This window comes from Podarcis erhardii (assembly GCF_964252035.2).
Source record: "Podarcis erhardii genome assembly, chromosome: 2".
NCBI classification, from domain to species: Eukaryota; Metazoa; Chordata; class Lepidosauria; order Squamata; family Lacertidae; genus Podarcis; species Podarcis erhardii.
This window is the reverse complement of record NC_138498.1, coordinates 5858926-5882084: the sequence shown is the minus strand read 5'-3', so window position 1 is coordinate 5882084 and position 23159 is coordinate 5858926. Positions and strand designations below refer to the sequence as shown.

Sequence of the window (23159 nt, the reverse complement as noted above, 5' to 3'; positions counted from 1 at the left end):
CTGCCACCAAAACTGCTCCTGTTGGGCCCCACAAGAAGCTGTGAGCTGATAAGCTGCAAGCTGATGCCTGAAGCCAGCGTGGTGTTTAAATGCATTGCTGCAGCTGGTGCGCTGTTTGTGCTTGGTGCTAAAAGATGATGGTTCCCAAAGCTGGCTTTGTGATGCGCAATCCCACACCCATCCACACCCACAGTGTCCCACAAGAGCTTGGGAACCAATGGGATCCTTGCATACGGCGCCACAAGACATCAGTGTGCACGGGGGGGACGGACTTGTAATGCTCGTGCACTGTTGCACAATTTGCTCGTGCCCCTGAGCTTGCAGGCTGCTGGCTCTCCATCCCACGAGAGAGTCCCTGTGGGCAGGGCTTCCTGTCTGCCCCGTGAGCTGGGCTGGGTTCATGAGAGGAAGGTAGAGGAGGTGTGTGAGCCACGCAGAGTCAGCTACAGTCCAGCAAAGCAGACACTCTGCATGTCTCTCTCCAACTCCAGTGTCTTCCTGCTCAACGAGGTAAAGTGGCGCCATCCTTGTCTCTTGGGGGGCGGGCTGGGAAAAGAGGAGCGGGTGAGAAGGGGGTGAGGGAGCAGCCTGGCGAGTGGGCCCCCTGGGTGGCAGAACCGCAGCACAAGAAAGTGGAGTCAGATGCAGGAGATGTGGGTTGAGAGGCTCGCCAGAGCTGTCAAGAAGAGTTAGGTTTTCCCAGGTACTCAGATGGCACCAGCCGCTGCAGCGATTCATGGGTGTGTTTGAGCTCTGCTGTGCCATCAGCTGCCCCCTTTCCCCCTTGCCCTGAACTCAAGGCCTGTGCCCTATAGTGTCCCTGCTGAGTGAAGACCACCAAGGCAGGAGCACTGCCCCCCCCCCCCGCATACAGAAGAGTCCAGCAGCTGAATATTTTCTGCTTTAACCCCTGTAGTAACTAAAATATTCCTCCTCCATCTGTGCTCTCTGCAGTTTTCATCCTATACACAGCAAAGTCAGAAGCTTCCCCTCCACAAAATCTAAAACTATTGACCCTCAATCCATAGTGCCCCCTGCAGGGCTGGAACTACAAAGGCTCCATTCTAAAATGTTATTTTCACAAGCTTATTCTGAACAAGCTTATTTTCCATTTCACTGACCAGGGTGGCACCAAAGTTTGTTTTGCCCTCCTTTCCCTCCTCACCCCCTGGGCTTCCTTCCCACCCCAAGTTAAGAGCGGTTGTCCTGCCTAGGCTGAGCTAAGCTTTTTAGTGATTTGTGTCCCATCGCCCACCCTCAGTAAGAGGGTCCAGTGGCACAGCTGATCTTTCCTCTTCCTCCCTTCTCAAATCCAGCTGTTCTTTCATACTGTAAACAAATATGGGGTTTTATTTAGTTAAGACCGGCATTTCCACACCAGTCTTCCTGGCCGAGGCCTGTATTCCCTGATGACAAAAGCCTCAAACTGAGATTAAAATAGGGATCTGCTTTATTAATCCTGTTTTAAACACCCACCCGCACCAAATATTCTCTAGCAAGGGAAGTCGAACCCCGATTATCCTCTTATCTCCACCAGGAGGCGCCCCAAGGAGCTGGGGCAAGGGGCTAGATGCAGCCCCCTTGAAATCCCTGGAAACGGGGCGGGAAGGATCTCGAGCAGCCGAGAGAGAATAATGTGCCTGGATGTGCCTTGCTTTTTAACGGTCGGGGGTGGCGTCCGCGGGAAATGGCAAAGCTTAAGTTCTGACGCAAGAGATGCTAGGGCCGGAGGGCCTTCAGACACAACTCTCCGGCGGTGGCTGATAGGTGGCAACTATCTGCAGCCCCTCCGCGGAAACCCACTCTGCTCTTGCTCTGGGGCCCTTTCCACTGTTCCGTTTCGCCCAGGGATGAGCCTCTGCCGTGCCCGGGCCGGCTGAAACCCCGGGGAAAGGCGTGGTATACGGGCAGGGGAGAACGGCTTCCCCCATCTCCAGCTTCTCGGATTTGCAATGCCATCGACGGGCGGGGGAGCGGGAGCGATGGCCTTAAAACCTCGGGAAGCTGGAGATCTCTCTATCTGCTGGATGAGCATCTGGAGCTTGTCGGCGGCTGGAGCGAGGCGCATCCTGCCCGCCAGCTCGGCCCCCTTCTTGCTCAGCCCAGAAGCGCCCCACCCGGGCGAGAGGAGGAGAGGGGAGCCCGCGGAAAGCCCCGAGCTGCGCGCGCGGGGAAGGCGCCATCGGAGAGGCTCTTGCTCGGCAGGGCGCATCCTCGCCCCCCCCCCCCGCCCCGCACCGTGATTATATAGCGCCTGGCACGTCCCCGAGCCCAGTCTGGGAAGGGCGCGCGGAGCGCGGCGGGAGGAGGGCCGCGAGGCGAGGCGAGGCGCGGCGGCGCGCACCGCGCTCGTCGGCCGGAGGAGGAGAGCGCGGGCGAGCGGACGAGCGCAGGCAGCCAGAGCCGGGCAGGCGCTTCGGAAGCGGCGCAGCGGGGCCGGGGGGCGCCTCCCTCCTCCCTCCCTCCTCCTTCTCCCCAGCGGGCAGCGCACCCCGGGCCCGCCCGCCCGCCCGCCGGCCGGCCGGCTCCCTCCCCCGCCGTCTATGTCTTTTTCTGACTCCAGCGCAACCTTCCTGCTCAACGAGGTAACCGACCAGGCAGCGCGCCGCCGCCGCCGCCCCCCGCCCCATGGCAGCCCCGTCGCCATGCCCGTCTCGCGCGCCTCTCCCGCGCCAAGCGGCAGCTTCCTCGCGCGCCCCAGACATCCCTCCCCACCCCCACGCGCGCCATACAGCAACTCCGCGAGGATCCAGGGAGCCCGCCAGGGAGAAGGGGCGGGCGGCTGCGCGCCTCGCCCGCCCCTTCGCCGGGCTCCTCGCCTCTCTCTCTCCCGCGCCTCCAGTCCCGTTGCGCTTCCTAGATTCGCGGCTGGGATGTCAGGATTGGTGCTGCGTCCTCCTTGGCAAAGGGCGGAGGGGTTTCTTTCTGCAGGGACTGCCCAACTTCCGTGGGACGGGGTGGGGGTCCAGCTGGCGCCTGCACCCCTGGCACCGGGCTTGGAGAGGCATCTGGAGACGCAGCTTGGGGGAATGGCAGGGGGAACCCCACCGGGCCCCATTTCCGGCAGAGCCGGAGGACAGAGTCCAGATCAGCGGGCAGCAGCAGCACCTGCCCCGAAGTTAAGGGGAGGGGGGAGGCGAACGTCCCCATCTGCCCTTTAGGGATGGAGCTGTGAGACCGTCTGGGTGGGCAATCCGGAGCGTAGAGCCGGAGGAGAGACCCCCCCCCTTGATGCCTTAGGGAGAGGCGCTGCATCAGGGAAGCTGGAGGGAGGCAGAGGGTGGCATTGCCAGGGGTCGCGCGGAGAGGCTCCCAGTTGGCCCTGGTTATCCAATGACCTGCAGGCAGTTAAGGCAGCCGGGGCTAGGAACACAGGGGCACTCAAGGAACCGGGTGGGGGGCACGGCGTGTCGTGGTGGTGGCCTGGACTTCTCACCCTTTCACTGCCCACATTCCTTCGCTTGCCCGGTCTCGGTGCCCGGACTTCTCCTGGCCCAAGCAGGAAGGCTGTGTCTCCCCAACCGCCAATTCCCTTTTGTTTGGCTGAATATCCAGCAAGGCACCATTCTCTGCCCTCCCTGTCTCTGGAGGCAGAATAAAGGGCAGAGCTTGGTGGGCACTACGAATGCACTGAGAACGACCCCTGCCCCCCAAAAACCCACATCACATGCCCTCCGGTCGTGTCTTCCCTCTCCCCGTCCTGATGGTCCCCTTCTGCTATCTGCACCGCGCTGCTTGGCCCCCCGCTTTGGTCTTGCCCCAGGTGGGTGCAGACGCATCCGGACAGTTCAGGAGCTGCTGCCCGCCCCACTTCTCTCTTCTCTCTCTGTCTTTCTCTCTGCCCGCCCCCCCACCTCCCCGCTTCCTTCCGTGCTTGCCTGTCTCAATGCCTGCCCCCAGGGGAGGGCTGGTGGGTGGGCGCTATTGTTTTTGCCGTCGCTGCTGAGCGGAGAGAGCGAGCGAGCGAGCGAGCGCATCCAGGGTGGGGAATCTTTCTCGGGGAGCAGACAGCAGCTCTGCCATTGCGTGCCATCCGCTGCCCCCAACCCAGCTTGGGGCAGGGGGCACAGCGCTGGGCATCCCTCCGATTGGAAGAGCTGCCCCTTTTCACCCCCCCCCTTCACCCTGCTGCTGCCACCACCACCACCTCTGTCTTGGTTCCTGAACGATTCTTTCATCCCCCATGTATGACGACTCCTGTCTCCATGGATTCGAAGACTCCGAGGTGGTGAGTCTGGCAGAAGCCAGGGGCTATTTTCAGCAGGGGAACCGCCCACTTACAAGAACCTGGCATCGTCCTGGTTCGCTTGGTGCCGGGCCTGGATGGCAGGGGGTAAGGTGGGGTGAGCTCCGGGGCTATTGACTAGGTGTTAGAAAGTTGGGGCAGAGGACCCATGAGGGCGCTGGGGGGTTGTGGCTGGGAGTGGGGAGACAGTGGAGTAGGCGACTGAGCTCAGGGCATAATCACAGATGCCACGAGGGTTTAACTGGGCGCCTTTGGTGGAGGAGGACCAAGGCATGTTAAGGGTACCCCTTAGTTATGGGGTGGTGGTAAGTTGCTTTCCTTGGCTTCTGTTTGGCTCAGGGCTGGAAGGCACTTGGAGGCTTGGTCCTCTCCAAGGAGTGTAGGAAAATGGTTCTGGATAGATGGGGTGCTCTAAATATGTCCGGGTGCAAGCGGGCAGTAGGATGGTGCCCTGGCATTCTAGGGAAGTGGTGTTCTTTCCCCTAACAGCTCCCCCTGCTGGTGGGTGAATCCAGCAGGTAGGAACATGGGAAGCTTCATTGCATCCCTAGTGAGGCCATTGCTTCATCTAGCTCAGTCTTGCCTACCCTAGCAAGCACAGGGTTTCACCCTCTCCCAACCATGCCTAGAGATGCACATTGAGAGGCATTGGCCGGACCCTGGCATGGTGTTCCTTGTCAGCAGCTGGTTCTTGTGCTTTCCTGAGCCAGGAGCGGTGGGAGCGAGTGCAGAGTCCCTCAGACCATGCACCTGTTTGGGGGGAGATCCTTGGTTGGAGGTCCTCCTACATGGCTTGGGTAAGGGGTGGAGAAAGTCTCACGTCTCCCTTCAAGTGGGATCCCAAAAATAACTCCTTCCTGAAAGAGGAGGAGGTGTTTCTCTCCTGCACTTTCCCTGGCTGTTGTCACCCAGGCATTAGAGCTCGAAAGAGGGGTTGCGGAAATCCTGGAGAGTTTGTGGAGGGCTTTGGCTGGAGGATGTGGGCGTAAAGGAATCTGCTTTGTACAGAGCCAGACCATTGGGTCCACCTAGCTCATTACTGGCTGTGCTAACTAGCAGCGAGACTCTCCAGGAATTCAGGCGGGGATCTTCCTCTTAGCTGGAGATGCTGAGGATGGGACCTGGAGTCTTTTGCATGCAAAAGAGATGCTCTAGCCACTGGACAATGGCCCTTCACCTAACATGTGTAAGCAAACAGGGGCTATAATCTAGATAGATGGCAAGGGAGAGGACACATGGCTAGGGAAATCTCCACCCAGTAGGCTAGTTCAGCAGGTCTGGAACAAGCCTCTTTGTCAACCTCTGTAGGAGCCCATCAATTATAAGTCAGGTGTGGGGGCTCCCCTGTGTGATGCCAGCACAATTTTTATCATGCCCGGTCCTTGGGCTTCCTGCCCACCTGGTTGGGGTTAGGCATCCACAGCAGGCACAGCTGCTCCGCTTTGAAATGTGTGGGTGGGTGTCGGCAGGAGGAGGTGGATGATCAGCTGACATGACGGAACTGGGCTTTGGAGGGGGGGAGGGGGCTGGCATTTCCTAGTGTCTGCCTGAGCTGGGGGGGGGGGTAGAGAGAAGAGAGACACTGCATGCTGTAAGTGCGAGATGTTCACCTCTCCTCCCGCCTCCATTTCTAGCACCTCTTACCTAAGTCATAAAAGCACTTTTTAAAGACTGTTGCAAAGTATTTTTTTCTTCTCAGTGTCTGTTGATCACACTTCATATGCAGAGGGAGGGGAGGAGAGTGAAGGTGCAGAATTGCGGGTGGTAGCCTAGGGCTGCAAGTTATTAGAGGCCTTCGCACTTTCCATTCGCATTCTGAATTCCTGGGAACCAGAATCAAGTTGTGCCCAGAAATCCTCGCTCCTGGTTCATTCCATCTCCAATCTTACTTCTTGGTTTATGGGAGCTGGATTATTTACATTTATTTTTGCAGGGGCGGGGGACCAAATTTGGCTCAGTGGCAGAGCATCTGTTTTGCGTGCAAAAGGTCGTGGGTTCAGTCTCTGGCATCTCCAGAGAGGCCTGAGATTGTCCCCTGTCTGAAACAACGGAGAGCCCCTGCCCAAGAGACTCTGTATAAGGCAGCTTCATATGTTCCTGTGTTACACTTGTAATCTGACTTTCTCAAGCTCAGGTTGGCATACATGGTTCTCCTTCCCTGCATTGCATCCTCACAAGAACCCTGTGAGGTGAGTTAGGTTAAGAGAGAGTGACTGAACCCAAGGTTTCCTGGGGATCTCAATGTGGCTGAGTAGTGATTTGAGCGCGGGTGGCGCTGTGGGTTAAACCACTGAGCCTAGGACTTGCTGATCAGAAGGTCAGCGGTTTGAATCCCCGCGACGGGGTGAGCTCCTGTTACTGGGTCCCTGCTCCTGCCAACCTAGCAATTCGAAAGCACGTCAAAGGGCAAGTAGATAAATAGGTACCACTCTGGCGGGAAGGTAAACGGCGTTTCCGTGCGCTGCTCTGGTTCGCCAGAAGCGGCTTAGTCATGCTGGCCACATGACCCGGAAGCTGTACGCCGCTCCCTCGGCCAATAAAGCGAGATGAGCGCCGCAACCCCAGAGTCGGCCACGACTGGACCTAATGGTCAGGGGTCCCTTTACTTTTACCTATCTCCTGTTCCAGACTGGTGCTCTTAATGACTACACAACATGCTAACTCTGGTTTTCAAAGGGCAAGGTAGGAATGGGGTGGACAGCAAGGCTGAACTGGAGCTGAATTGGCGGCAAAGGGAGAGGAGAAAGGGGGGTCCAGACAATAGCCAGCTTTGGTCTTCAGGCTATTCTGAATCCTCCAATCCTTGTAATGGTAATCTGATTCAACGGTCTGGAAAGGGAGCAGAAGATCGGCTGGTTTCTTATTTAGCTCATCATCAACAAATTTATTGTTCAAGTTTAAAATTCAGAACTAAAAACAAATTACTGTCACAAGGATCAGGTGTGTTGTGAAAACACACATTTCTGATGTCGCAGGCCAGGGTGAAGAGGGGCGGACTCAGCATTCACTGAAAGCTGTAAAGTGAGGAGGTCAGACTGGGGGTGGAGAGGGAATGCCACAACCTAGGGCAGGGGTAGGCAACCTAAGGCCCGTGGGCCGGATGCTGCCCAATCACCTTCTCAATCCAACCCTCAGGTGGTCCGGGAATCAGCGTGTTTTTACATGAGTAGAATGTGTCCTTTTATTTAAAATGCATCTCTGGGTTATTTTTGGGGCCTGCCTGGTGTTTTTACATGAGTAGAATGTGTGCTTTTACAGTATTTAAAATGCACCTCTGGGTTATTTGTGGGGCATAGGAATTTGTTAATATATTTTTTTTCAAAATATAGTCTGGCCCACCACATGGTCTGAGGGACGATGGGCTGGCCCACGGCTGAAAAGGGTTGCTGACCCCTGACCTAGGGGCTGTCACAGAGAATGCCTTATCCCAAGCCACAGACACCCCCCCCCCAATTCCCAAGGGAGGGAGAACTACCAAGACAATTCTCTCTGCAGACCTTAACACCTGGGAGGGTCTGTAGGGAAAGAGGAAATCTTTCAGATATTTGGGGGCCTGGGTTGTTTAAGGCTCTGGTGTCTGAGAGGCAGAGTACCAGGGATTGTCATTGTGGCACTTTCTGTATGTTGTTGGACTCCAACTCCCATAATTCCCACGATGGGTGTTGCAGTCTGGCAATATCTGGAAGGCACTGCACTGTTCCTTCTCGCCTTCTCATGCCCTTCCTTGGTGTAGGAGTAGCAAGTTGACAGTGCAGCTCCTCTCCCTTCGCATTCTCCTTTAAAACGAGGGATCTCCCAGGGTGGGTGAGTGTTTCCCCCCCTGCAAAAAAGAGAGGCAGACTGAGAAGGGAGCTGGGTGAAGTGGTGGAGCTTTTCGTTGGGGAGAGGAGAGGAGAGGGAGCGAGGGACTGTTGCTGGCTGACAGCTTGGATCTTAAGCTCTTTGGCCGAGATTCATCCTCCTCTCAGGGGGGGACTGTGGTTGCAGCTGTGACAACACAGATTGGGCCAGAAAGAGCCTCTCTCTCTTCCGCCATAGCAGAGAGGGTGACATTTTAAGGATTTTCCATTTTGTGCCTCCAAGACCAGTTCCTTTCAGCCTGTCTGGAGGATGCCATGTGAGTACATAGGCGCTCATCTTTTGGGTGTCTGTAAAGTGGGAAGCCCCTCCAAATCTTAGGACTACAACTCCCATCATCCCTGACCACTGGGCCATGCTGGCTGGGGCTGCTGGAAGCTGGAGCCCAGCAGCATCGGCTTGGGGGGCACAAGCTGCCCACCCCTTGCTCTCTTAGGCAACAGTTCTCAAAACTGTTGGATCACTTCATAAACTTTCTCCCCATTCAGAACCAGTGCTGCTTTATACAAATTGTTTGGCCTAGGCCAGATTGTTGAGGAGGGCCACTTTTATGGGTCAGTTTTAAGGGGTGAAATCCATTGTGAACAAACATAATAAAAATATAATAATAATAATAATAATAATAATAATACCCTGCCCTCCCAGACCGAGACCGGGCTCAGGGTGGATAACACCAAATATATAAAATACATTGAAAAAACAAAATCAAATGATTTGTTTAAAATACAATTCGAATCATATTTAAAATAAAAATAAAATTAAGTGGGATCCCATGAATCATAACCATAGGGGTAAGGAATTAAAAGTTCACCAGGCCCACCCACCCATGCTGGTCCCATATGGGCCGATAGAAAGAGCCATGGAGGCCACTTACATACAGGGTCCCATAGAAAGAAGGGGGTCAGACTGGGCCCGGACCAAAGGCCTGGTCTTTTGTGACAGAGCGTTTCACCAGATTGGGGCCAGGGCTGAAAAGGCTCTGCCCCTGCTCGAGGCCAGTAGAGAGATTTGTGATTGTTTTGCAATATTTTTGTGGACTGCCTGAATGGACCTTGCAGGTCACCAGAGATCCATGGATCACAATTTCAGAGCCTCCGCTCTAAGGCTTACTTTGGGCAAGGACTCCAGGGTAGGGGATCTTAAGGTAGTGGTGAATGAAGGAGACGCGTTTCTTAGCCACATGCAATGTGCCTTTCTCTCACCACTGATTAAAATATACACTTTGGATGCATTTGACCTGACATTAGGATGACTGGCATCCAGGGCAATGGGCAAGAATTCTGACTAGGATCTAGCACAACTGTTTTGTTTCACTTTAGCTGTGATTGATGAAGCACAAAATATCACCCTGCTGTTTCTAGACTCTAGAGCAGTGGTTCTTAACCTTTGGGTCCCCAGATGTTGTTGGACTACAACTCCCATCACCCCTAGGTAGCAAGGCCAGAGCTCAGGGATGATGGGAGTTGTAGTCCAACAACATCTGGGGACCCACAGGTTGAGAACCGCTGCTCTAGAGTCACTCCTCTCCCTCTGGTATTCCATCCTGTCCTTTCCCTGGCCAATGTAGAGGTTCAGATATCAGTAGAATGGAGGCTTGATTCTCTACGCCTTGGGTTGTGTTCAACTAAGTTTTCCTCAGAGTACTGTACTAGAAATTAATGGACCCAACTTTTTTGTGGTTATTAATTTCAGTGAGTCTTACTGAATGTGAATCGAAACATAATAGATGTTTTTCATGTCTTGTTTCACATCCCCCACTCCCTCTCATTTCCCAGGCAGTCAGAGTTCCATAAAGCAAGCTTTGCACAAGGATAGGGAATTTGTGGCCCTCTGTGTTGCTTTGGACTACAGTTCCCATCATCTCCGACCCTTGTCTGTGCTGGCAGGGGCTGATGGGAGTTGTAGTCCAGCAACATTTGGAGGACCCGGTTTTACAAGGTCCATTTTCTTTGGAGGAGAGAGCACTGGAGACTTTAACAGTCTCTTCATCATGCTGCATTTATGCACAGATAGGCAGAGCAAGCATTACAAAGCACACAGGCAGATAAAAGTCCCAAAGGAAACATCAACACACTAGAAGCCCAAAAAGTATTCCTTGAATACCTGTCCAAACTGTTGGTTTTTAGCTGTCCAGGCACATGGCACATGCAAATGTATGTGGCAATTTCCTGAGTTTTTAAATAAATGAAATGAGGTTTGGGGAAGCTGTAGTTTTGTGGGGGAGAACAGCAGCAGGAGGGGCTGATTAACCCTTTCATCACCAGCCATTTTCCTGCTCAAAACCAGGAGTAAAGGGGAACACAGGGAACAGCTTAAGCAGCCCCTCAGCACTGTTTCTGCAACTCAGAAGTGGGGATGATGATGATGATGATGATGATGATGATAATAATAATAATAATAATAATAATAATAATAATGATGTTATTTATACCCCACCCATCTGGCTGGGTTTCCCCAGCCACTCTGGGAGGCTTACAGCATATCTAAGAACATAATAAAACACCTTCTAAAAGGTGTGCAATTGTTTATCTCCTTGACATCTGAAGGGAGGACGTTCCACAGGCGCTACTGCTGAGAAGGCCCTCTGCCTGGTTCCCTGTAACTTCACTTCTTGCAGTGAAGGAACCAGCAGAAGACCCTTGAAGAAGGACCACAGTGTCTGGGCTAAGCGATGAGGGTGGAGACGCTCCTTCAGGTATACCTGAAGCCGCTTTAATTTAGTGAAGCAGAACAAAAGCTCTGAGAGCTCCATTGTATCCATTTGCACACAACTGTGCATTTGCTGCTCAAGCAATCCTATTTTGAAGCCCCCCCCCCCTTACTGGAGGCTGAAAATCACATTCTGGATGCTTGGAACAGCAATTACAGTGTCCTATTATCACTGATCTGATGCCAGTGCAAAATGGGGCTTTGAATCCGAAACTCCTTCAGCTCGTGATAATCTCTTATGGGCTTCAGAGTGGGTACACAGACCACAGCTTTGGAGTCTTCCTGTAGCCCCAAATGTTCTGTGTCAGGGTGGATGAAATGCAAGAAGAGGAGCAGGTTGTAATAACCCCTTTTCGCTAGCAGTAGCATCTGATCACTTTGGACTTTCTGCTCTCTTTGTTAAATCTGAAAGGGTGCATTTACAGCTTTTGTTCCTGCTGCCGTGGCCCGCTTTTGTTAACCGAGCTAGCTGATGCAAATTTGCTATGCGCTCTGTTCCCTCATTCGCTTCTGGAGCTTCTCTTGCTTAGCAGTGCATCCCAGTAGCATCACAACAAGCTGCCATATGCATCCCTGCTCCCCACTAGTCAGCTCTTCTAGGCGTCCTTGATGGGCCCCATCGCATCCTTGTCTTTGAACAAGTCTTGCCCAGATCCCTCCTCTGGCCGTTCAAATGCTGTTTACCTTTTCCCACCTCCCCTTTGGAAACTGGCCCACTCCCTGCTTCATTTTATTCATTGCACTTATGTTCCACCTTTCTTCCAGACTGGATCTCAAGATGGCATAAGTGGGGTTCCTAGATGGTCTCGTAGAATTATTCCCCCAAACGACATCTAGTCCAATCCCTGCAATGCCGCTATCCTGCCCACAGCTGTCTCTGGGTGGCCTTGAACCACCAACCTTCTGGTTAACATCCAGACATACTGGCCCACTGTGCGTGTCCAGCTCCAGCTTTGCTTAGCTTCACTGTGAGGTTGCTGCATCACGTGGCTTTAGACCAACAGTGGAGAGATGATGTTGGACTACAATTCCCTTCATCCCTGACCATTGGCCGTGCCGGTTGGGGCTGATGGGAACTGAGGTCCAGCAATTTCTGGAGGACCACAGAGTTTGCCACACCTTTGCCTTGCTTTGCTTGAGTTGTGCCAGTGAATGGCAAAGGTACGAGTTCCAAGGTATAACTGGGAAGGGAAAAGGCATTTCCATCTCTTGATGGCCCAGATGCAATGCTAGGCCTCATTCCTTGCCGTGATAAAGGATTCCATCTAGTGATAAAGCGAGCCCTGTAAAACACTCTGAATCCTCTAAATTACCTGCTTTGGGAAAGGGACATGAAAGGGCTTAATTTGAGTCAGGGTTTAGGCCTAAAACTATTTTTGAATATAGTACTGTATAATAATATTGTCTTGGGACAGGTAATAAAAAAAGACAGGGAAATCCATAACGTTAACCAGTCTTCTTAAAAGAAAATAACAATAATGGTTTAATAAGTGCTAGATTACTCATGAGTTTTCAAAATGAGCAGTGTCTGGCACCAGTCTGACAGTCGTTGTAAATATTCTGTAGATGCTTGAATTTGAACCTGTATTGAGAAATCAAAATGCATTTATTTTAACGTACTAGCAGAGGGTGACATCAATATGCTATGCATTTGACATTTCATTTATTTTATTTTATTTAACAAAATTATATACTGCCTTATTGTAAGAAAATGTTGAAGTGGTTTACAAAAATATAAAACAAAGTATGACAATTTGAGTCAAACACAGGTATTTTAAAACATTCAAAAGATGATTAGATCCAACAGTAATGAAAAAGAAATAAAACACATGTAACTTTTACATGTCTGGATAGGCTTGCCTAAACAAAATACGTTTTAAGCAGGTGCTGAAAAGTGAAGGCACTTGCCTGGTGCCATAGGCATGGAGTTCCAGGTTGCAGGTGCTGCCACACTCAAAGATGGATTTCTTACAAGTGCAGAGCAAGGCCAGTTCTGCAGATTGAAGCTGTCAAAGCTTTTGCATTTAATTTGGTGTTAATTTATTTATTTAAAGCATTTTGACCCTGATCTTCAGCTGAAAAGGTCCCTAGAGCAATAAAAAATAACAGTGTATATTCTGAATATCTGAAACACACGGCACAAAAGAAAAAGGGGAGGGAGAGGGAGGATGAAAAAAGCAAACTCAGTCACCAGTTCTGAAAGTTACTCATAGGAAGCAAGAATATGAAAGAGGCCCTCAAAAACCTTGTGTTATCTCTCTCTCTCTCTTTTTCTCTCTCTCTCCCGGCCCCCCATTTAAACTGGCCAACTGTAGACAAGAAACATAATCCAAAATGTAGTTGACCTGAATGTACTTCAGAAAACCCACATAAATTACTGATTTCCATTTCTTCCCTTCATCAACACTTTCCCATGTTAATTTAACATTGTTTCCTAAAACCTTGTGCTGAGTTTCCTGCTTATTAGCTGCGTAGAGCACTTCAGAGTGTTTTAAAGTGCTTCACTTCCCAATGCACAACAACCTTGTAAGGTAGGCCAGGATTACTATCCCCATGACGTAAAGCCCAGAGGAAGCGGCTTGCAAGTTGCAAGTCAGCCTTTTGTCCTTGCACCACAGCATTGGTCTCAAGCAAATGAAAACCCATACCAAAGTAGGGGCTGGGGTGGAAGAAGAGCGCCAACACGCATGTGCAAAATGTCAATGCCTTTTCAAACCCGCCACCCATTTGGCTTTTTGGAGAAAGATTTCAAGGCAGATGCGCGTCTCCTTTTGTCAATTAACCCTGGGAAACGAAGCCCTTTTGGATCCCCCTGTGCTTCGCAGGCCCGATTCCCCTCCCCAGTTTATCTACATCGCAGGCGGTTCACTGCAACGCGAAGCTCAGGAACAGGCAGGGCTTCGGGGAAGCGCGAAGAAGCATCTTCTCTCTCACCCACGCGCGCCTTTCCAGACTCCCGCGTTGCGGAAGAGCCGTGGGCCGCCGAGCTCCAGCCAGCAGAAACGCACGCGTCGTACACGTGTGGGGCGGGCAGAAGAAGAGAGGGTCTGAAGGCTGAACACGGGAGGCGGGGGCGCCTAGACGCAAAGGCTCCTTTCCCGTTTGCACCAGAGAGCCCCACTTCCACGCGAGATCTAAGCTCCGTCGCGGGCCCCTCTTGCGCGCGGCTTCTGCCACGTGCCTCTTGGGCCGTGTGGACGCGCGACGGGGGACACACGCCTGGTGGTGGCAGCTCCCTGTGGAATCTACAGGCAGAGACACGCGTGGGCGATTGGTGCGCATCCTTAACGAAGGGGCTGGGCGCGCAGCCGCAGCTCTGAGCCAGCCAGCGCGGCGTGTTTTTAAAACGGTGCCCCACTCCTCCTCCATCGCCCTCGCCCCTTCCCGGCTTCGCTTCTTCTCCCGCGTTCACACGGGCCCTCGTGCTGCCACCTCCCCGTGGCGTTGCGCGTGGCCGGGGTGCTCGCTCCCAATTCCCTTCTCCCTCTCCGCCTCTCTCTGTCGCTCCTTCCCCGGGGAGGGACGCCACCTTCCCCGCATTGGAGACGAGGGAAGATCGGAGGCTGCTGTTCTGCCCCTGCGCTGGTTCAGCATGGCGGATTTTTCATGGCATTTTTGGTGCCACGCTGTTGGGCGTGGGAAGGGAGGGCAGAGAAGATGGCTTTCGGGAGAGGTGATGTGAGGGGGTACCCATCCTCCTCCTCCCACTGGAATCTTAGAGAGTCACACTTAGGTGTTCATAGAACTATGGAATTGTAGAGTTGGAAGGATCTCCAAGAGTCATCTATTCCTGCCCACAGCCATCCCTGGGTGGGCTCGAACCACCAACCTTCTGGTTTACAGCCAGACACACTGACCCATTGCGTATTTTACAATATTGTAAAATACCAAAATAATAAAGACACATTTTATGTGTGTAAGGCAGGGGTCAGCAACCTTTTTCAGCCGTGGGCCGGTCCACTGTCCCTCAGACCTTGTGGGGGGCCGGACTATATTTTGGAAGAAGAAAAAAGAACGAATTCTTATGCCCCACAAATAACCCAGAGATGCATTTTAAATAAAAGCACACATTCTGCTCATGTAAAAACATGCTGATTCCCAAACCGTCCATAGGCCAGATTGAGAAGGTGATTGGGCTGGATCTGGCCCACGGGCCTTAGGTTGCCTACCCCTGGTGTAAGGTATCCTTCTGGAAGCAGTTGGCGCCAAAACCAGGCATAGGCTGCTGCTATGTTTTCCTTGCAGCTTAGGTTGCAGCCCTAGTTTCACTTTCCTGGGAGTAAGCCCCATTGAATTCCACAGGGTTTGCTTCTGAGTAGACATGCCTACTGTTAATCTGTGAAAACTGAAGCGGAAGAGGGATTAAAAGTGCAAACCCCACTGATGAACTACCTCTTTTATTTTAAAGTTAATGGGGGAAGCAGCCAGGACTTTCAGATTCCCATTTTTTTAAGGGAGGGGGAATCCTGCATCTCTTACATTGCTGGACAAAAAGGAGAATTTTGGGAAATGGAGCTTCACTTATTAGAAGCTTCCCTGCTTTTGTCACAACTCTCCCTATCCGGTGCAACTGTTATAGAAGTACATCTCTCTCACACACACCACATTTAATGTAGCAGAGGGCGGTGGGGACTTGAGAGAGGTTTGGTCTAGTCAGGTGATGGGGAACCTTGAGTCCAACAGCAATTGGACGGCCACAGGTTTCCTACACCGAAGTAGCCCTTTGAACCGTGCTGATGAGACCTTCTTGGGATCTTTCAGAGTTGCCAACTGAACCATCTTTTTATTCCCAGAGCTGATGCTCCACTTATAGCCCACCTTACAGGGCTGTTGTGTAGGATTGCTGGCGTAATGTACACAAAGTGTTGGGACATTTCAAATATGCAGTATTAATACAGTAATAATTTATTATTTGTACCCCGCCCATCTGGCTGGGTTTTCCTAGCCACTCTGGGCGGCTTCCAACAAAGATTAAAAACACATTAAAATGTCACACATTAAAAACTTCCCTAAACAGGGCTGCCTTCAGATGTCTTCTAAATGTTAGATACGTAGTTGTTTATCTCTTTGACATCTGGTGGGAGGGCGTTCCACAGGGCGGGTGCCACTACCGAGAAGGCCCTCTGCCTGGTTCCCTGTAGCTTTGCTTCTCACAGCGAGGGAACCGCCAGAAGGCCCTCAGCGCTGGACCTCAGTATCTGGGCAGAACAATGGGGGTGGAGATGCTCCTTCAGGTATACTGGGCATTAATGATGGTGGCGGCTGTTTTTGACTTCTAATAGGATGGCATTCCCAGATGCTTCCCTCGTGACATTGCTGTCGGTGTGTCACTTGTTAGACAGACTGAGAAACCCCATCTCCACCTTTAAAGACAAAGCAGTCAGGTTGTCAGTGGCCGCCCAGGTCACATCCTCATCCCTTCTTTACCTGAACCCCCTCTGTTTTCCTTCTCCGAATTCCCACCTTGCTTAGATTGTAAGCTGTTTGGCGGGATGGTGGGCAGCAGCACCTCCGGCAGCCTTTTCTTGTTCAGTATTGTATGCACAGAATTTGTTAAGCTGATATAGGCAGGCCCCTTCCCTCAAGGAATTTGCGCGTGATAACCAGCCAAGGAGAAGATGACACAAGGCAGAGAGAAGTGGGAGCAAGGAAGGGATGAGGGCAAAGGCAACTGATGTGATTGAAGCTAGAAATGGGGACTCATCTGGGTTTCCTAAGGGGAAAGTAGGATGTGAGGAGGGATTTGAAGGAAGGAAGATAAAATATATGGTATGAAGTGCAGTGGAGAAATGGGAAAGGAGAGCTTGGCTGCCATAGGAATAAGATTTTAGGCAAACCAATAAATACCAACAGCACCAATGATATAATTTAGCATTTATGTAGCATGTGTCTGGTTTCTAAGGGCTTCTCTGAGAAATTCTTACAATAACAGCCCTGTAGGGGATGCCAGTATTATTGTCCTCGTATTGCAGATTGGGGGGGGGGGGCGAGCAGGCTTCACCTGTCCGGAGGGTGCTAGGTTGGCAAAAGCTGACTTAGTGAATATGTGACTGAGGAGAGAAGGGCCTGAGGAATGAGGGACTTTTGCCATCTTTTTGTGGTGGGCCCTGCTCCTGTACCTTTAAGGACAGTCAGATACCCAAACATGTGGAGTTGGTGGTTTCCTGGGATCAAGGTGCATGGTGGGAAAAGCTTCACCTATTGAGTTGGACGGGACCTCTGAGGGTCATCTGGTCCAACCCTCTGCAATGCAGGAATCTTTGGCTCAACATGGGGCTCGAACCCACAATCCTGAGATTAAGAGTCTCATGCTCTACTGACTGAGCTATCACAGCAGCTCTTGTGAAAGTACAGGAGCAGTCCTGGTACAAAGTAAACAACACAGCTGCCACCCGGACCACTGAGCTATTCTATACTAGAACAGAACTTGCTCTGACTTTGGGACATAGGAAACAGCCTCACACTGAGAAAGACCCCTATTCCACCAACTCAGTACTGTCTGCCCTGACTGGCAGTGGCTCTTTAAGATGTCACCAGGGTTATCTGCCGTCCCTACATTGGAAAATTAGCGATGAAGATTAAAAATAAGGGGATAAATTTGCTGAATAAAATTATAACCAGGAACGCAGGAGCGGGAGATGTGAGGGAGTCCAAAGAAGTGAAAAGATCTATGTTAAGAGATGTGATATTGTATTGTTTTATTGGCATTGTGATTTAAACAAAAAATTGTTAATAAAAAATATTTTTTTTAAAAAAAAATATCTGCCATCCCTACTGGGAGATGATGGGATTGAACCCACAAAACAGATGCTCTACCACTTCCCCTTATATGCTCCAGCTTTCCCTATTTACTTGTCCCTGGTACCTTGTCCGCCTGCATTTTGCCTTTCGGGAGATTTGGGGATCTAAAGAAATTCCCCACAAGCCATGTTCGGGTTCTTGCACAGTGCACAAGCTTTCTTTGCACCTCAGCCATGCAGCGAACATTTCCTTGAATGCATCTGAGTTGCAGCTGTTCCACAAGTCTGACTATATATCTTGTGAAAATAAATGCTATAAAATATTGTTTAGGTTGCTGTTTTAAAAAAGGAGATTTTTTTTTTTTTTGGCTTTACTAATAAGCTTTCATCCAAAACCAGCACAAAGCAGGTGATTGCACAGGAAATAAATATAGCATACAGCTAAGAGCCTTCAGCAGTGTATAATAGTGTGTGTGTATTGGGGTTTTGGGAAGCGGGTAGCCTTCTGGCAGTGATTTTTAGTTCAAAGACAAGGGTGCTGTAATTATACAAGAGTGTCCTCTTTTTCCGGAGAGCTGTTGGAGGGTATCTAATTTGAATATTAAGGCTGCAGTCTTATATACTTCTGAGGAAATGTTAGCTGAGGAACAAGCTTTAAGAGTTCTGATTTAACATATCCACCATTGGCGTTGTAAAGCAGCTCCCAATTGTACCAGCCTTCCCCCAGCCTGCTACTTTCCAGATCTTTTGGACTATGACTCCCACCAGCCCCACTATTTGATCCTGGAGCTGATGGGGTCACTGCTGCGCTGGCTGGGGCTGATGGAGTCCTAGTCCAAAACATCTGCTAGGCATCATGTTGGCGAAGGCTGGACTATAGGCTATATTTCCTTGAACAGAATAGTGCCTTAAGGCGCTATAGTTTAGCACTGTAGCTTCTGATATGACTGGCCCACTGTATTGACCCTACCAGGGGAACCTCAAACAGCACGGGGGCGGGGGGGGCCAAGAGGTTAATACATTTTTTATCCTCTCTTCCATCATGGAACTGAAGGACATATGCATGTGATTTCCCATCTGGTCTCCCATCCAGACACACATCAGATCCACCCCTGCCGAGCTTAGCAACTTGCAAGGCTCTCAGCCTAAAAGTGTGTGGAGTCCAAATGCACAGGTTTTCAGAATTCAGTGTGAAACTGTGCGGCTGAGGTACCTCTCCTTTCAGCGACCATTACAGAAAGAAAAGTCCCATCTCAGAGAGAAGCTCTGGCAGGCCTCCTCAAATCAGGCTGCATCCTGACTTCCAGTATGGCCAAATCCCTCACCTCACTCGAGCTTTGAACCTTCTCCTCAGGGCTCCGCTGATTCGTACACCAGCCGCCCATCGCTGGACTCCGACGTGTCGCTCGAGGAGGAGCGCGAGGGGGTGAAGCGCGAAGTGGAGAACCAGGCTCAGCAGCAACTCGAGAAAGCCAAGGTACTGGCAGGGGAGGGTACGCCAGCCTTGGTTTCAGCTAAGCAGATGTTGGGTGAGGACCTCTTTGTCCACGAAACAGCTTCCCTTGGTCCCCAGAAGCTCTGAATGCAGGGAGGGAGGCAACCTGTGGCCTCCCATATATTTCGGTACCACAAGTCCCATCGTCTTCCACCACTGGCCATGCCAGCTGGGACTGATGGGAGTGGGAGTCCAAGACAACATCGGAGGAGCCACAGATTCCCCAGCCCTGCCCTGGGCCAGGAGGGGTGGACTGTAAGGAGCAGAAAATAATCTTTATGTTTTATGTAAACATCATACTGCTTTCTCATGAACATTCTGGAAAGGACTAGTGCATTTCCAATCTCCCTTCAGGATAACGGCGCCTCAGCCCTCCCCCAAACAGTGACCTCAAAATAATCCATGATGACGGGGGTGGGCTGCTCTTCAACAACTTCTTGGTGGCCCCACATCTGCCCTTCATTTTGGCTTCTGAAGACCAGAGAGCAGGGGAGCGAGCAATTTTTGGCCTTCTTCTCACTGGTTTCCATGACTGCGGTTTCTTCTCCTTTCTGTAGATTACAATCGATGTAATCCTGACCCGTGTGTTCCAAAGACATCATACACAACACACACAAGCCAATGGGGTGGCATTTATTAGTGAATAAAAGAGAAACGGGCTACAATCCAGTATGGGAGGGAGCACATCTGGGCTGCCCTGCGTGTTCTGTTGCTGCAGCTAATGACTACACTAAGGGCCAAGCTAGATATTACAAAGCAGATTCAGACAATAGTTTCCTGATCGTGGTGGTTGTGTATTTTTTAATAAATAAAAAGCACTGTGTGAGGCTGTGGGTTTGATCTGAGGAGTGGGGGAGGGAGGGGGGGTTGCTTTGGCCTTTCTGCTCCTGCCATTCTCTTGCTCAAATTTGCTTCCCACAACTCTTTTTGTCACTTGCGCAAAGGAAGCATGGGAGTCTGAAGACTGTTAAATGTAATACTGGATTTGGCCTCATAAATCACTTTTCTATATAATCCATATTACATTAGTTGTGATACATATATGATATCCTGGCAATATAGGTTGCTCTCGGTTCAAGCCTTGAACTCACTGTGGGAATGTTCAGGGAGGCAGGAGAGGATATATTGTTTTATTATATCCTTCCCAACTTGTGTTAACAAGTTCTACAATTTAGCACAGTAACATTCCCCTTTTAAACTTACACAGCGGATAGGTTTGCCAGGCTTGTATAAGCCTCTAAAATAAGTTTCCTGGTAATTCCCCTTTGTTCCCTCTTAAAAAGAATAGATATGACACAGTCTTGTACAAAAATATAAAAGAATTTACTCACACGTTCTGTTCACAGATGGATCCCAGAAGGCAGACTTAAGTTACAAGATATATATATATGTGGAATCTATCCCATAAGGAGATAGTTCCTTTGTCCTCTCTTGGCTGGAAGCCAAGAGAGCATCTCAGGCTAAGGAGATGTTGCTTCTTTGAGGAATGGAGTCAGAGAGAGAGAGATGGCTGCCTCCCCTGTGCTATTTTGTTACCTGCACAGGTGAGGTCACGCCCCCTCTGGTCACATGTAGAGGAAGTTTGTCCCAGCCCAGGAGGAAACAGGAAGTTCCGACTGGCTGGTCCAGACACCCCCCTTTTCATGTCCACTCTAGGAATGCTGTATGTGACTGCTCTGTGTTTCACACCCCACACTCACGAGACAACCCCCTCTCCTTAAGTTCCCCTTACCTGCAAGGTGTGAATCTACTTTATAGGGCTGTTGCAAGGATTGCATATAAAGTGTTTGAAACACCTACAAGAAGAGAGGCCATCAGTGGGCTCTCTAACCAGTAAGAGTGGGAGCAGGTGTGTGGAAATATACAAACTGAGTGAGCATCAGTCCTTTCCTCAGATGATTTCAACAGCCAAGTCAAACCTTGTGGAGTCTAGAGAATTTTCTAGAGAACTACAAACCTCATTAAGGGGATCTTTTCCTTGTCTAGCTTCCTCAGTGGAGGGCTCTATGGTCCTTGGCCCATCAACTGCCCTCGAAACCCTTTGGAACTGGGCATAATCCCGAGAGTGACGGATCCTGCACATTTGTTCTTGAGAGGGAAGTGACGAGGTCCCATCTGACCTGGCGCTGACAGGCTCCCTCTCTGATTTCTTTTCCTCCTCAGAACAAGCCAGTCGCATTTGCTGTTCGTACCAATGTCAGCTACTGTGGGACGCTGGATGAGGAATGTCCTGTGCGTGACTCTGCCATCAACTTTGAAGCCAAAGACTTCTTGCACATCAAAGAGGTGGGGCCTGGGTGGAGATGGGGATAGGGAGAAGAGTTTTCAGCAACAGCTTGCAATTGTAGTACCTCTTTTTCCTGGAGGTACGATGCCACGTGCTGAATCGGGGGAGATTCAGGGCAGACAAAATCAGTACTATTCACACAGCGTATAGTTAAACAATGCAATTTGCTGCCAAGAGATGTAGTGATGGCTGTCAAATTGGACAGCTTTAAAAAGGAATTTGACAAATTCATGGAGCATAATGGCTACTAGTCTTGATGATTGTGTACCAGCACCAAAATCAGAGTTGACATGGCCACTGTGGGAAACAGAATACTAGACCGGATGGGCCAAATCTAGATTAGATATTATTGAATTTAGTGCTGTTTTTGTTGGCATCTATCTGACTTGGGAGACAATGGAGTGAGCCTCTGGGGGGCGAAATTAATAGCACCGAAGTGACCTTCCTGGTGCATATTGTGGTGCATGGTGGTCCTGGGCTGCACAGATCAAGGACCGCCCCCCCCCAATGTCATTCAAACAGAAAGCAAAGCAAGACATTTGGCACCAGCTTGGTGGAAGGAGGCTCGCAAGATGTGTGGGAATGTTCTGGGGTGCAGGAGAGGATATATTGACTAATTATATCCTTATCCAACTTGTACTAACAAGTTCCCAAAATATCAGCAGAGTTTATAGACATTCCCCTTTAAGTTCGCAACGGTAACGCTTGCACAGGTTCGCTAGAACCTCTATAATAATTACTCTGGTAATTTCCCCTTTTGTTCCCTCTTAAAATACAAGACACGACACAGTCTTTATAAAAGTATAAAAGAGTTTACTCACGTTCTGTTCACAATATGATCCCAGAAGGTAGGCAGGCTTAAAAAGGTTACATGCAGTTAGAAACTATCTTATAGCAAGATATTACTGTCCTCTCTTGGCTGGGAGCCAAGAGGGCATGTTGCTCCTTCAGAAGATGAAGATGGCAGAGAGGCAAGAGGCAAGAGGCAAGAGAGAGAGTGGCTGCCTGCCCTGTGCTTTTATCATTACCTGCACAGGTGAGGCCACACCCACCTCTGGTCACATGCGGAGGAAGTCCGTCCCCAGGAAGTTTACCTGCTTGCTGGACAGACATCCCTCCCCATGTTCTAACATGTACACTCTAGGAATGTTGTCATTGACTGCTCCTGTGTTTACATCCCACATACCCCTTCTCAGGCAATACAACATACACAAAACATAAACAACTTTATTCAACCACCCAGAGTCCCAGCTTGACACGTAGATTCTGGAAACTCTCTCTTGGTAGGGGTTTCGTCAGGATGTCAGCAGTCATCTCTTGGGTGCTGCAGTAGGATAGTTCCACAAGTCCATCCTGGATCATCTGGCGTATGTAGTGGTATTTAACCCCAATGTGTTTTGTTCTGGCCAGGAACTTCTCACTCTGCGTCAGCTTCAGGCAACTTTGATTGTCCTCTAGCAAGCTGACAGGCCCTTTTCTCACCAACCCAAAGTCCTTTATGAGTTGATCAAGCCAGGCGATCTCTCTGCAGGCTTCTGTTGCTGCAACGTATTCTGATTCTGTGGAAGATAATGCTACACAGCTCTGTTTATAACTGCCCCATGAAACAGGTCCATCACCAAACATGAAAACATGACCACTTGTTGATTTATAATCAGCATTATCCCCAGCCCAATCCGCATCAGTATACCCAACCAACTTAGGGTCTCTGACGGCTGGTAACCTTAATTTACAATTCATGGTACCCTTCAAATATTGCACCACCCTCTTTACACCTGCCCAATCATGCTCAGTGGGAGAATTCACTTTTCTGCTAAGAATCCC

The 23159-nt window shown here is 50.5% G+C and overlaps 1 protein-coding gene across 3 annotated transcripts in view; it reads left to right on the top strand.

Moving 5' to 3' along the window:
- The first annotated feature begins 335 nt into the window (after positions 1-335).
- Positions 336-23159, top strand: part of CACNB3 (calcium voltage-gated channel auxiliary subunit beta 3) — a 41823-nt gene continuing 18999 nt past the window's right edge. Inside the window, exons 1-3 of one of the 3 annotated variants that reach the window (XM_081844818.1) lie at positions 336-510; positions 18908-19030; positions 21212-21334. In XM_081844818.1, the coding sequence (XP_081700944.1) occupies positions 472-510; positions 18908-19030; positions 21212-21334 (285 nt within the window). In that variant the 5' untranslated portion in view covers positions 336-471. Of the gene's footprint in view, positions 511-2374; positions 2586-3139; positions 4229-18907; positions 19031-21211; positions 21335-23159 lie in introns of those variants that run through there. The other 2 variants (XM_081844817.1, XM_081844816.1) reach the window with 2 other exon arrangements.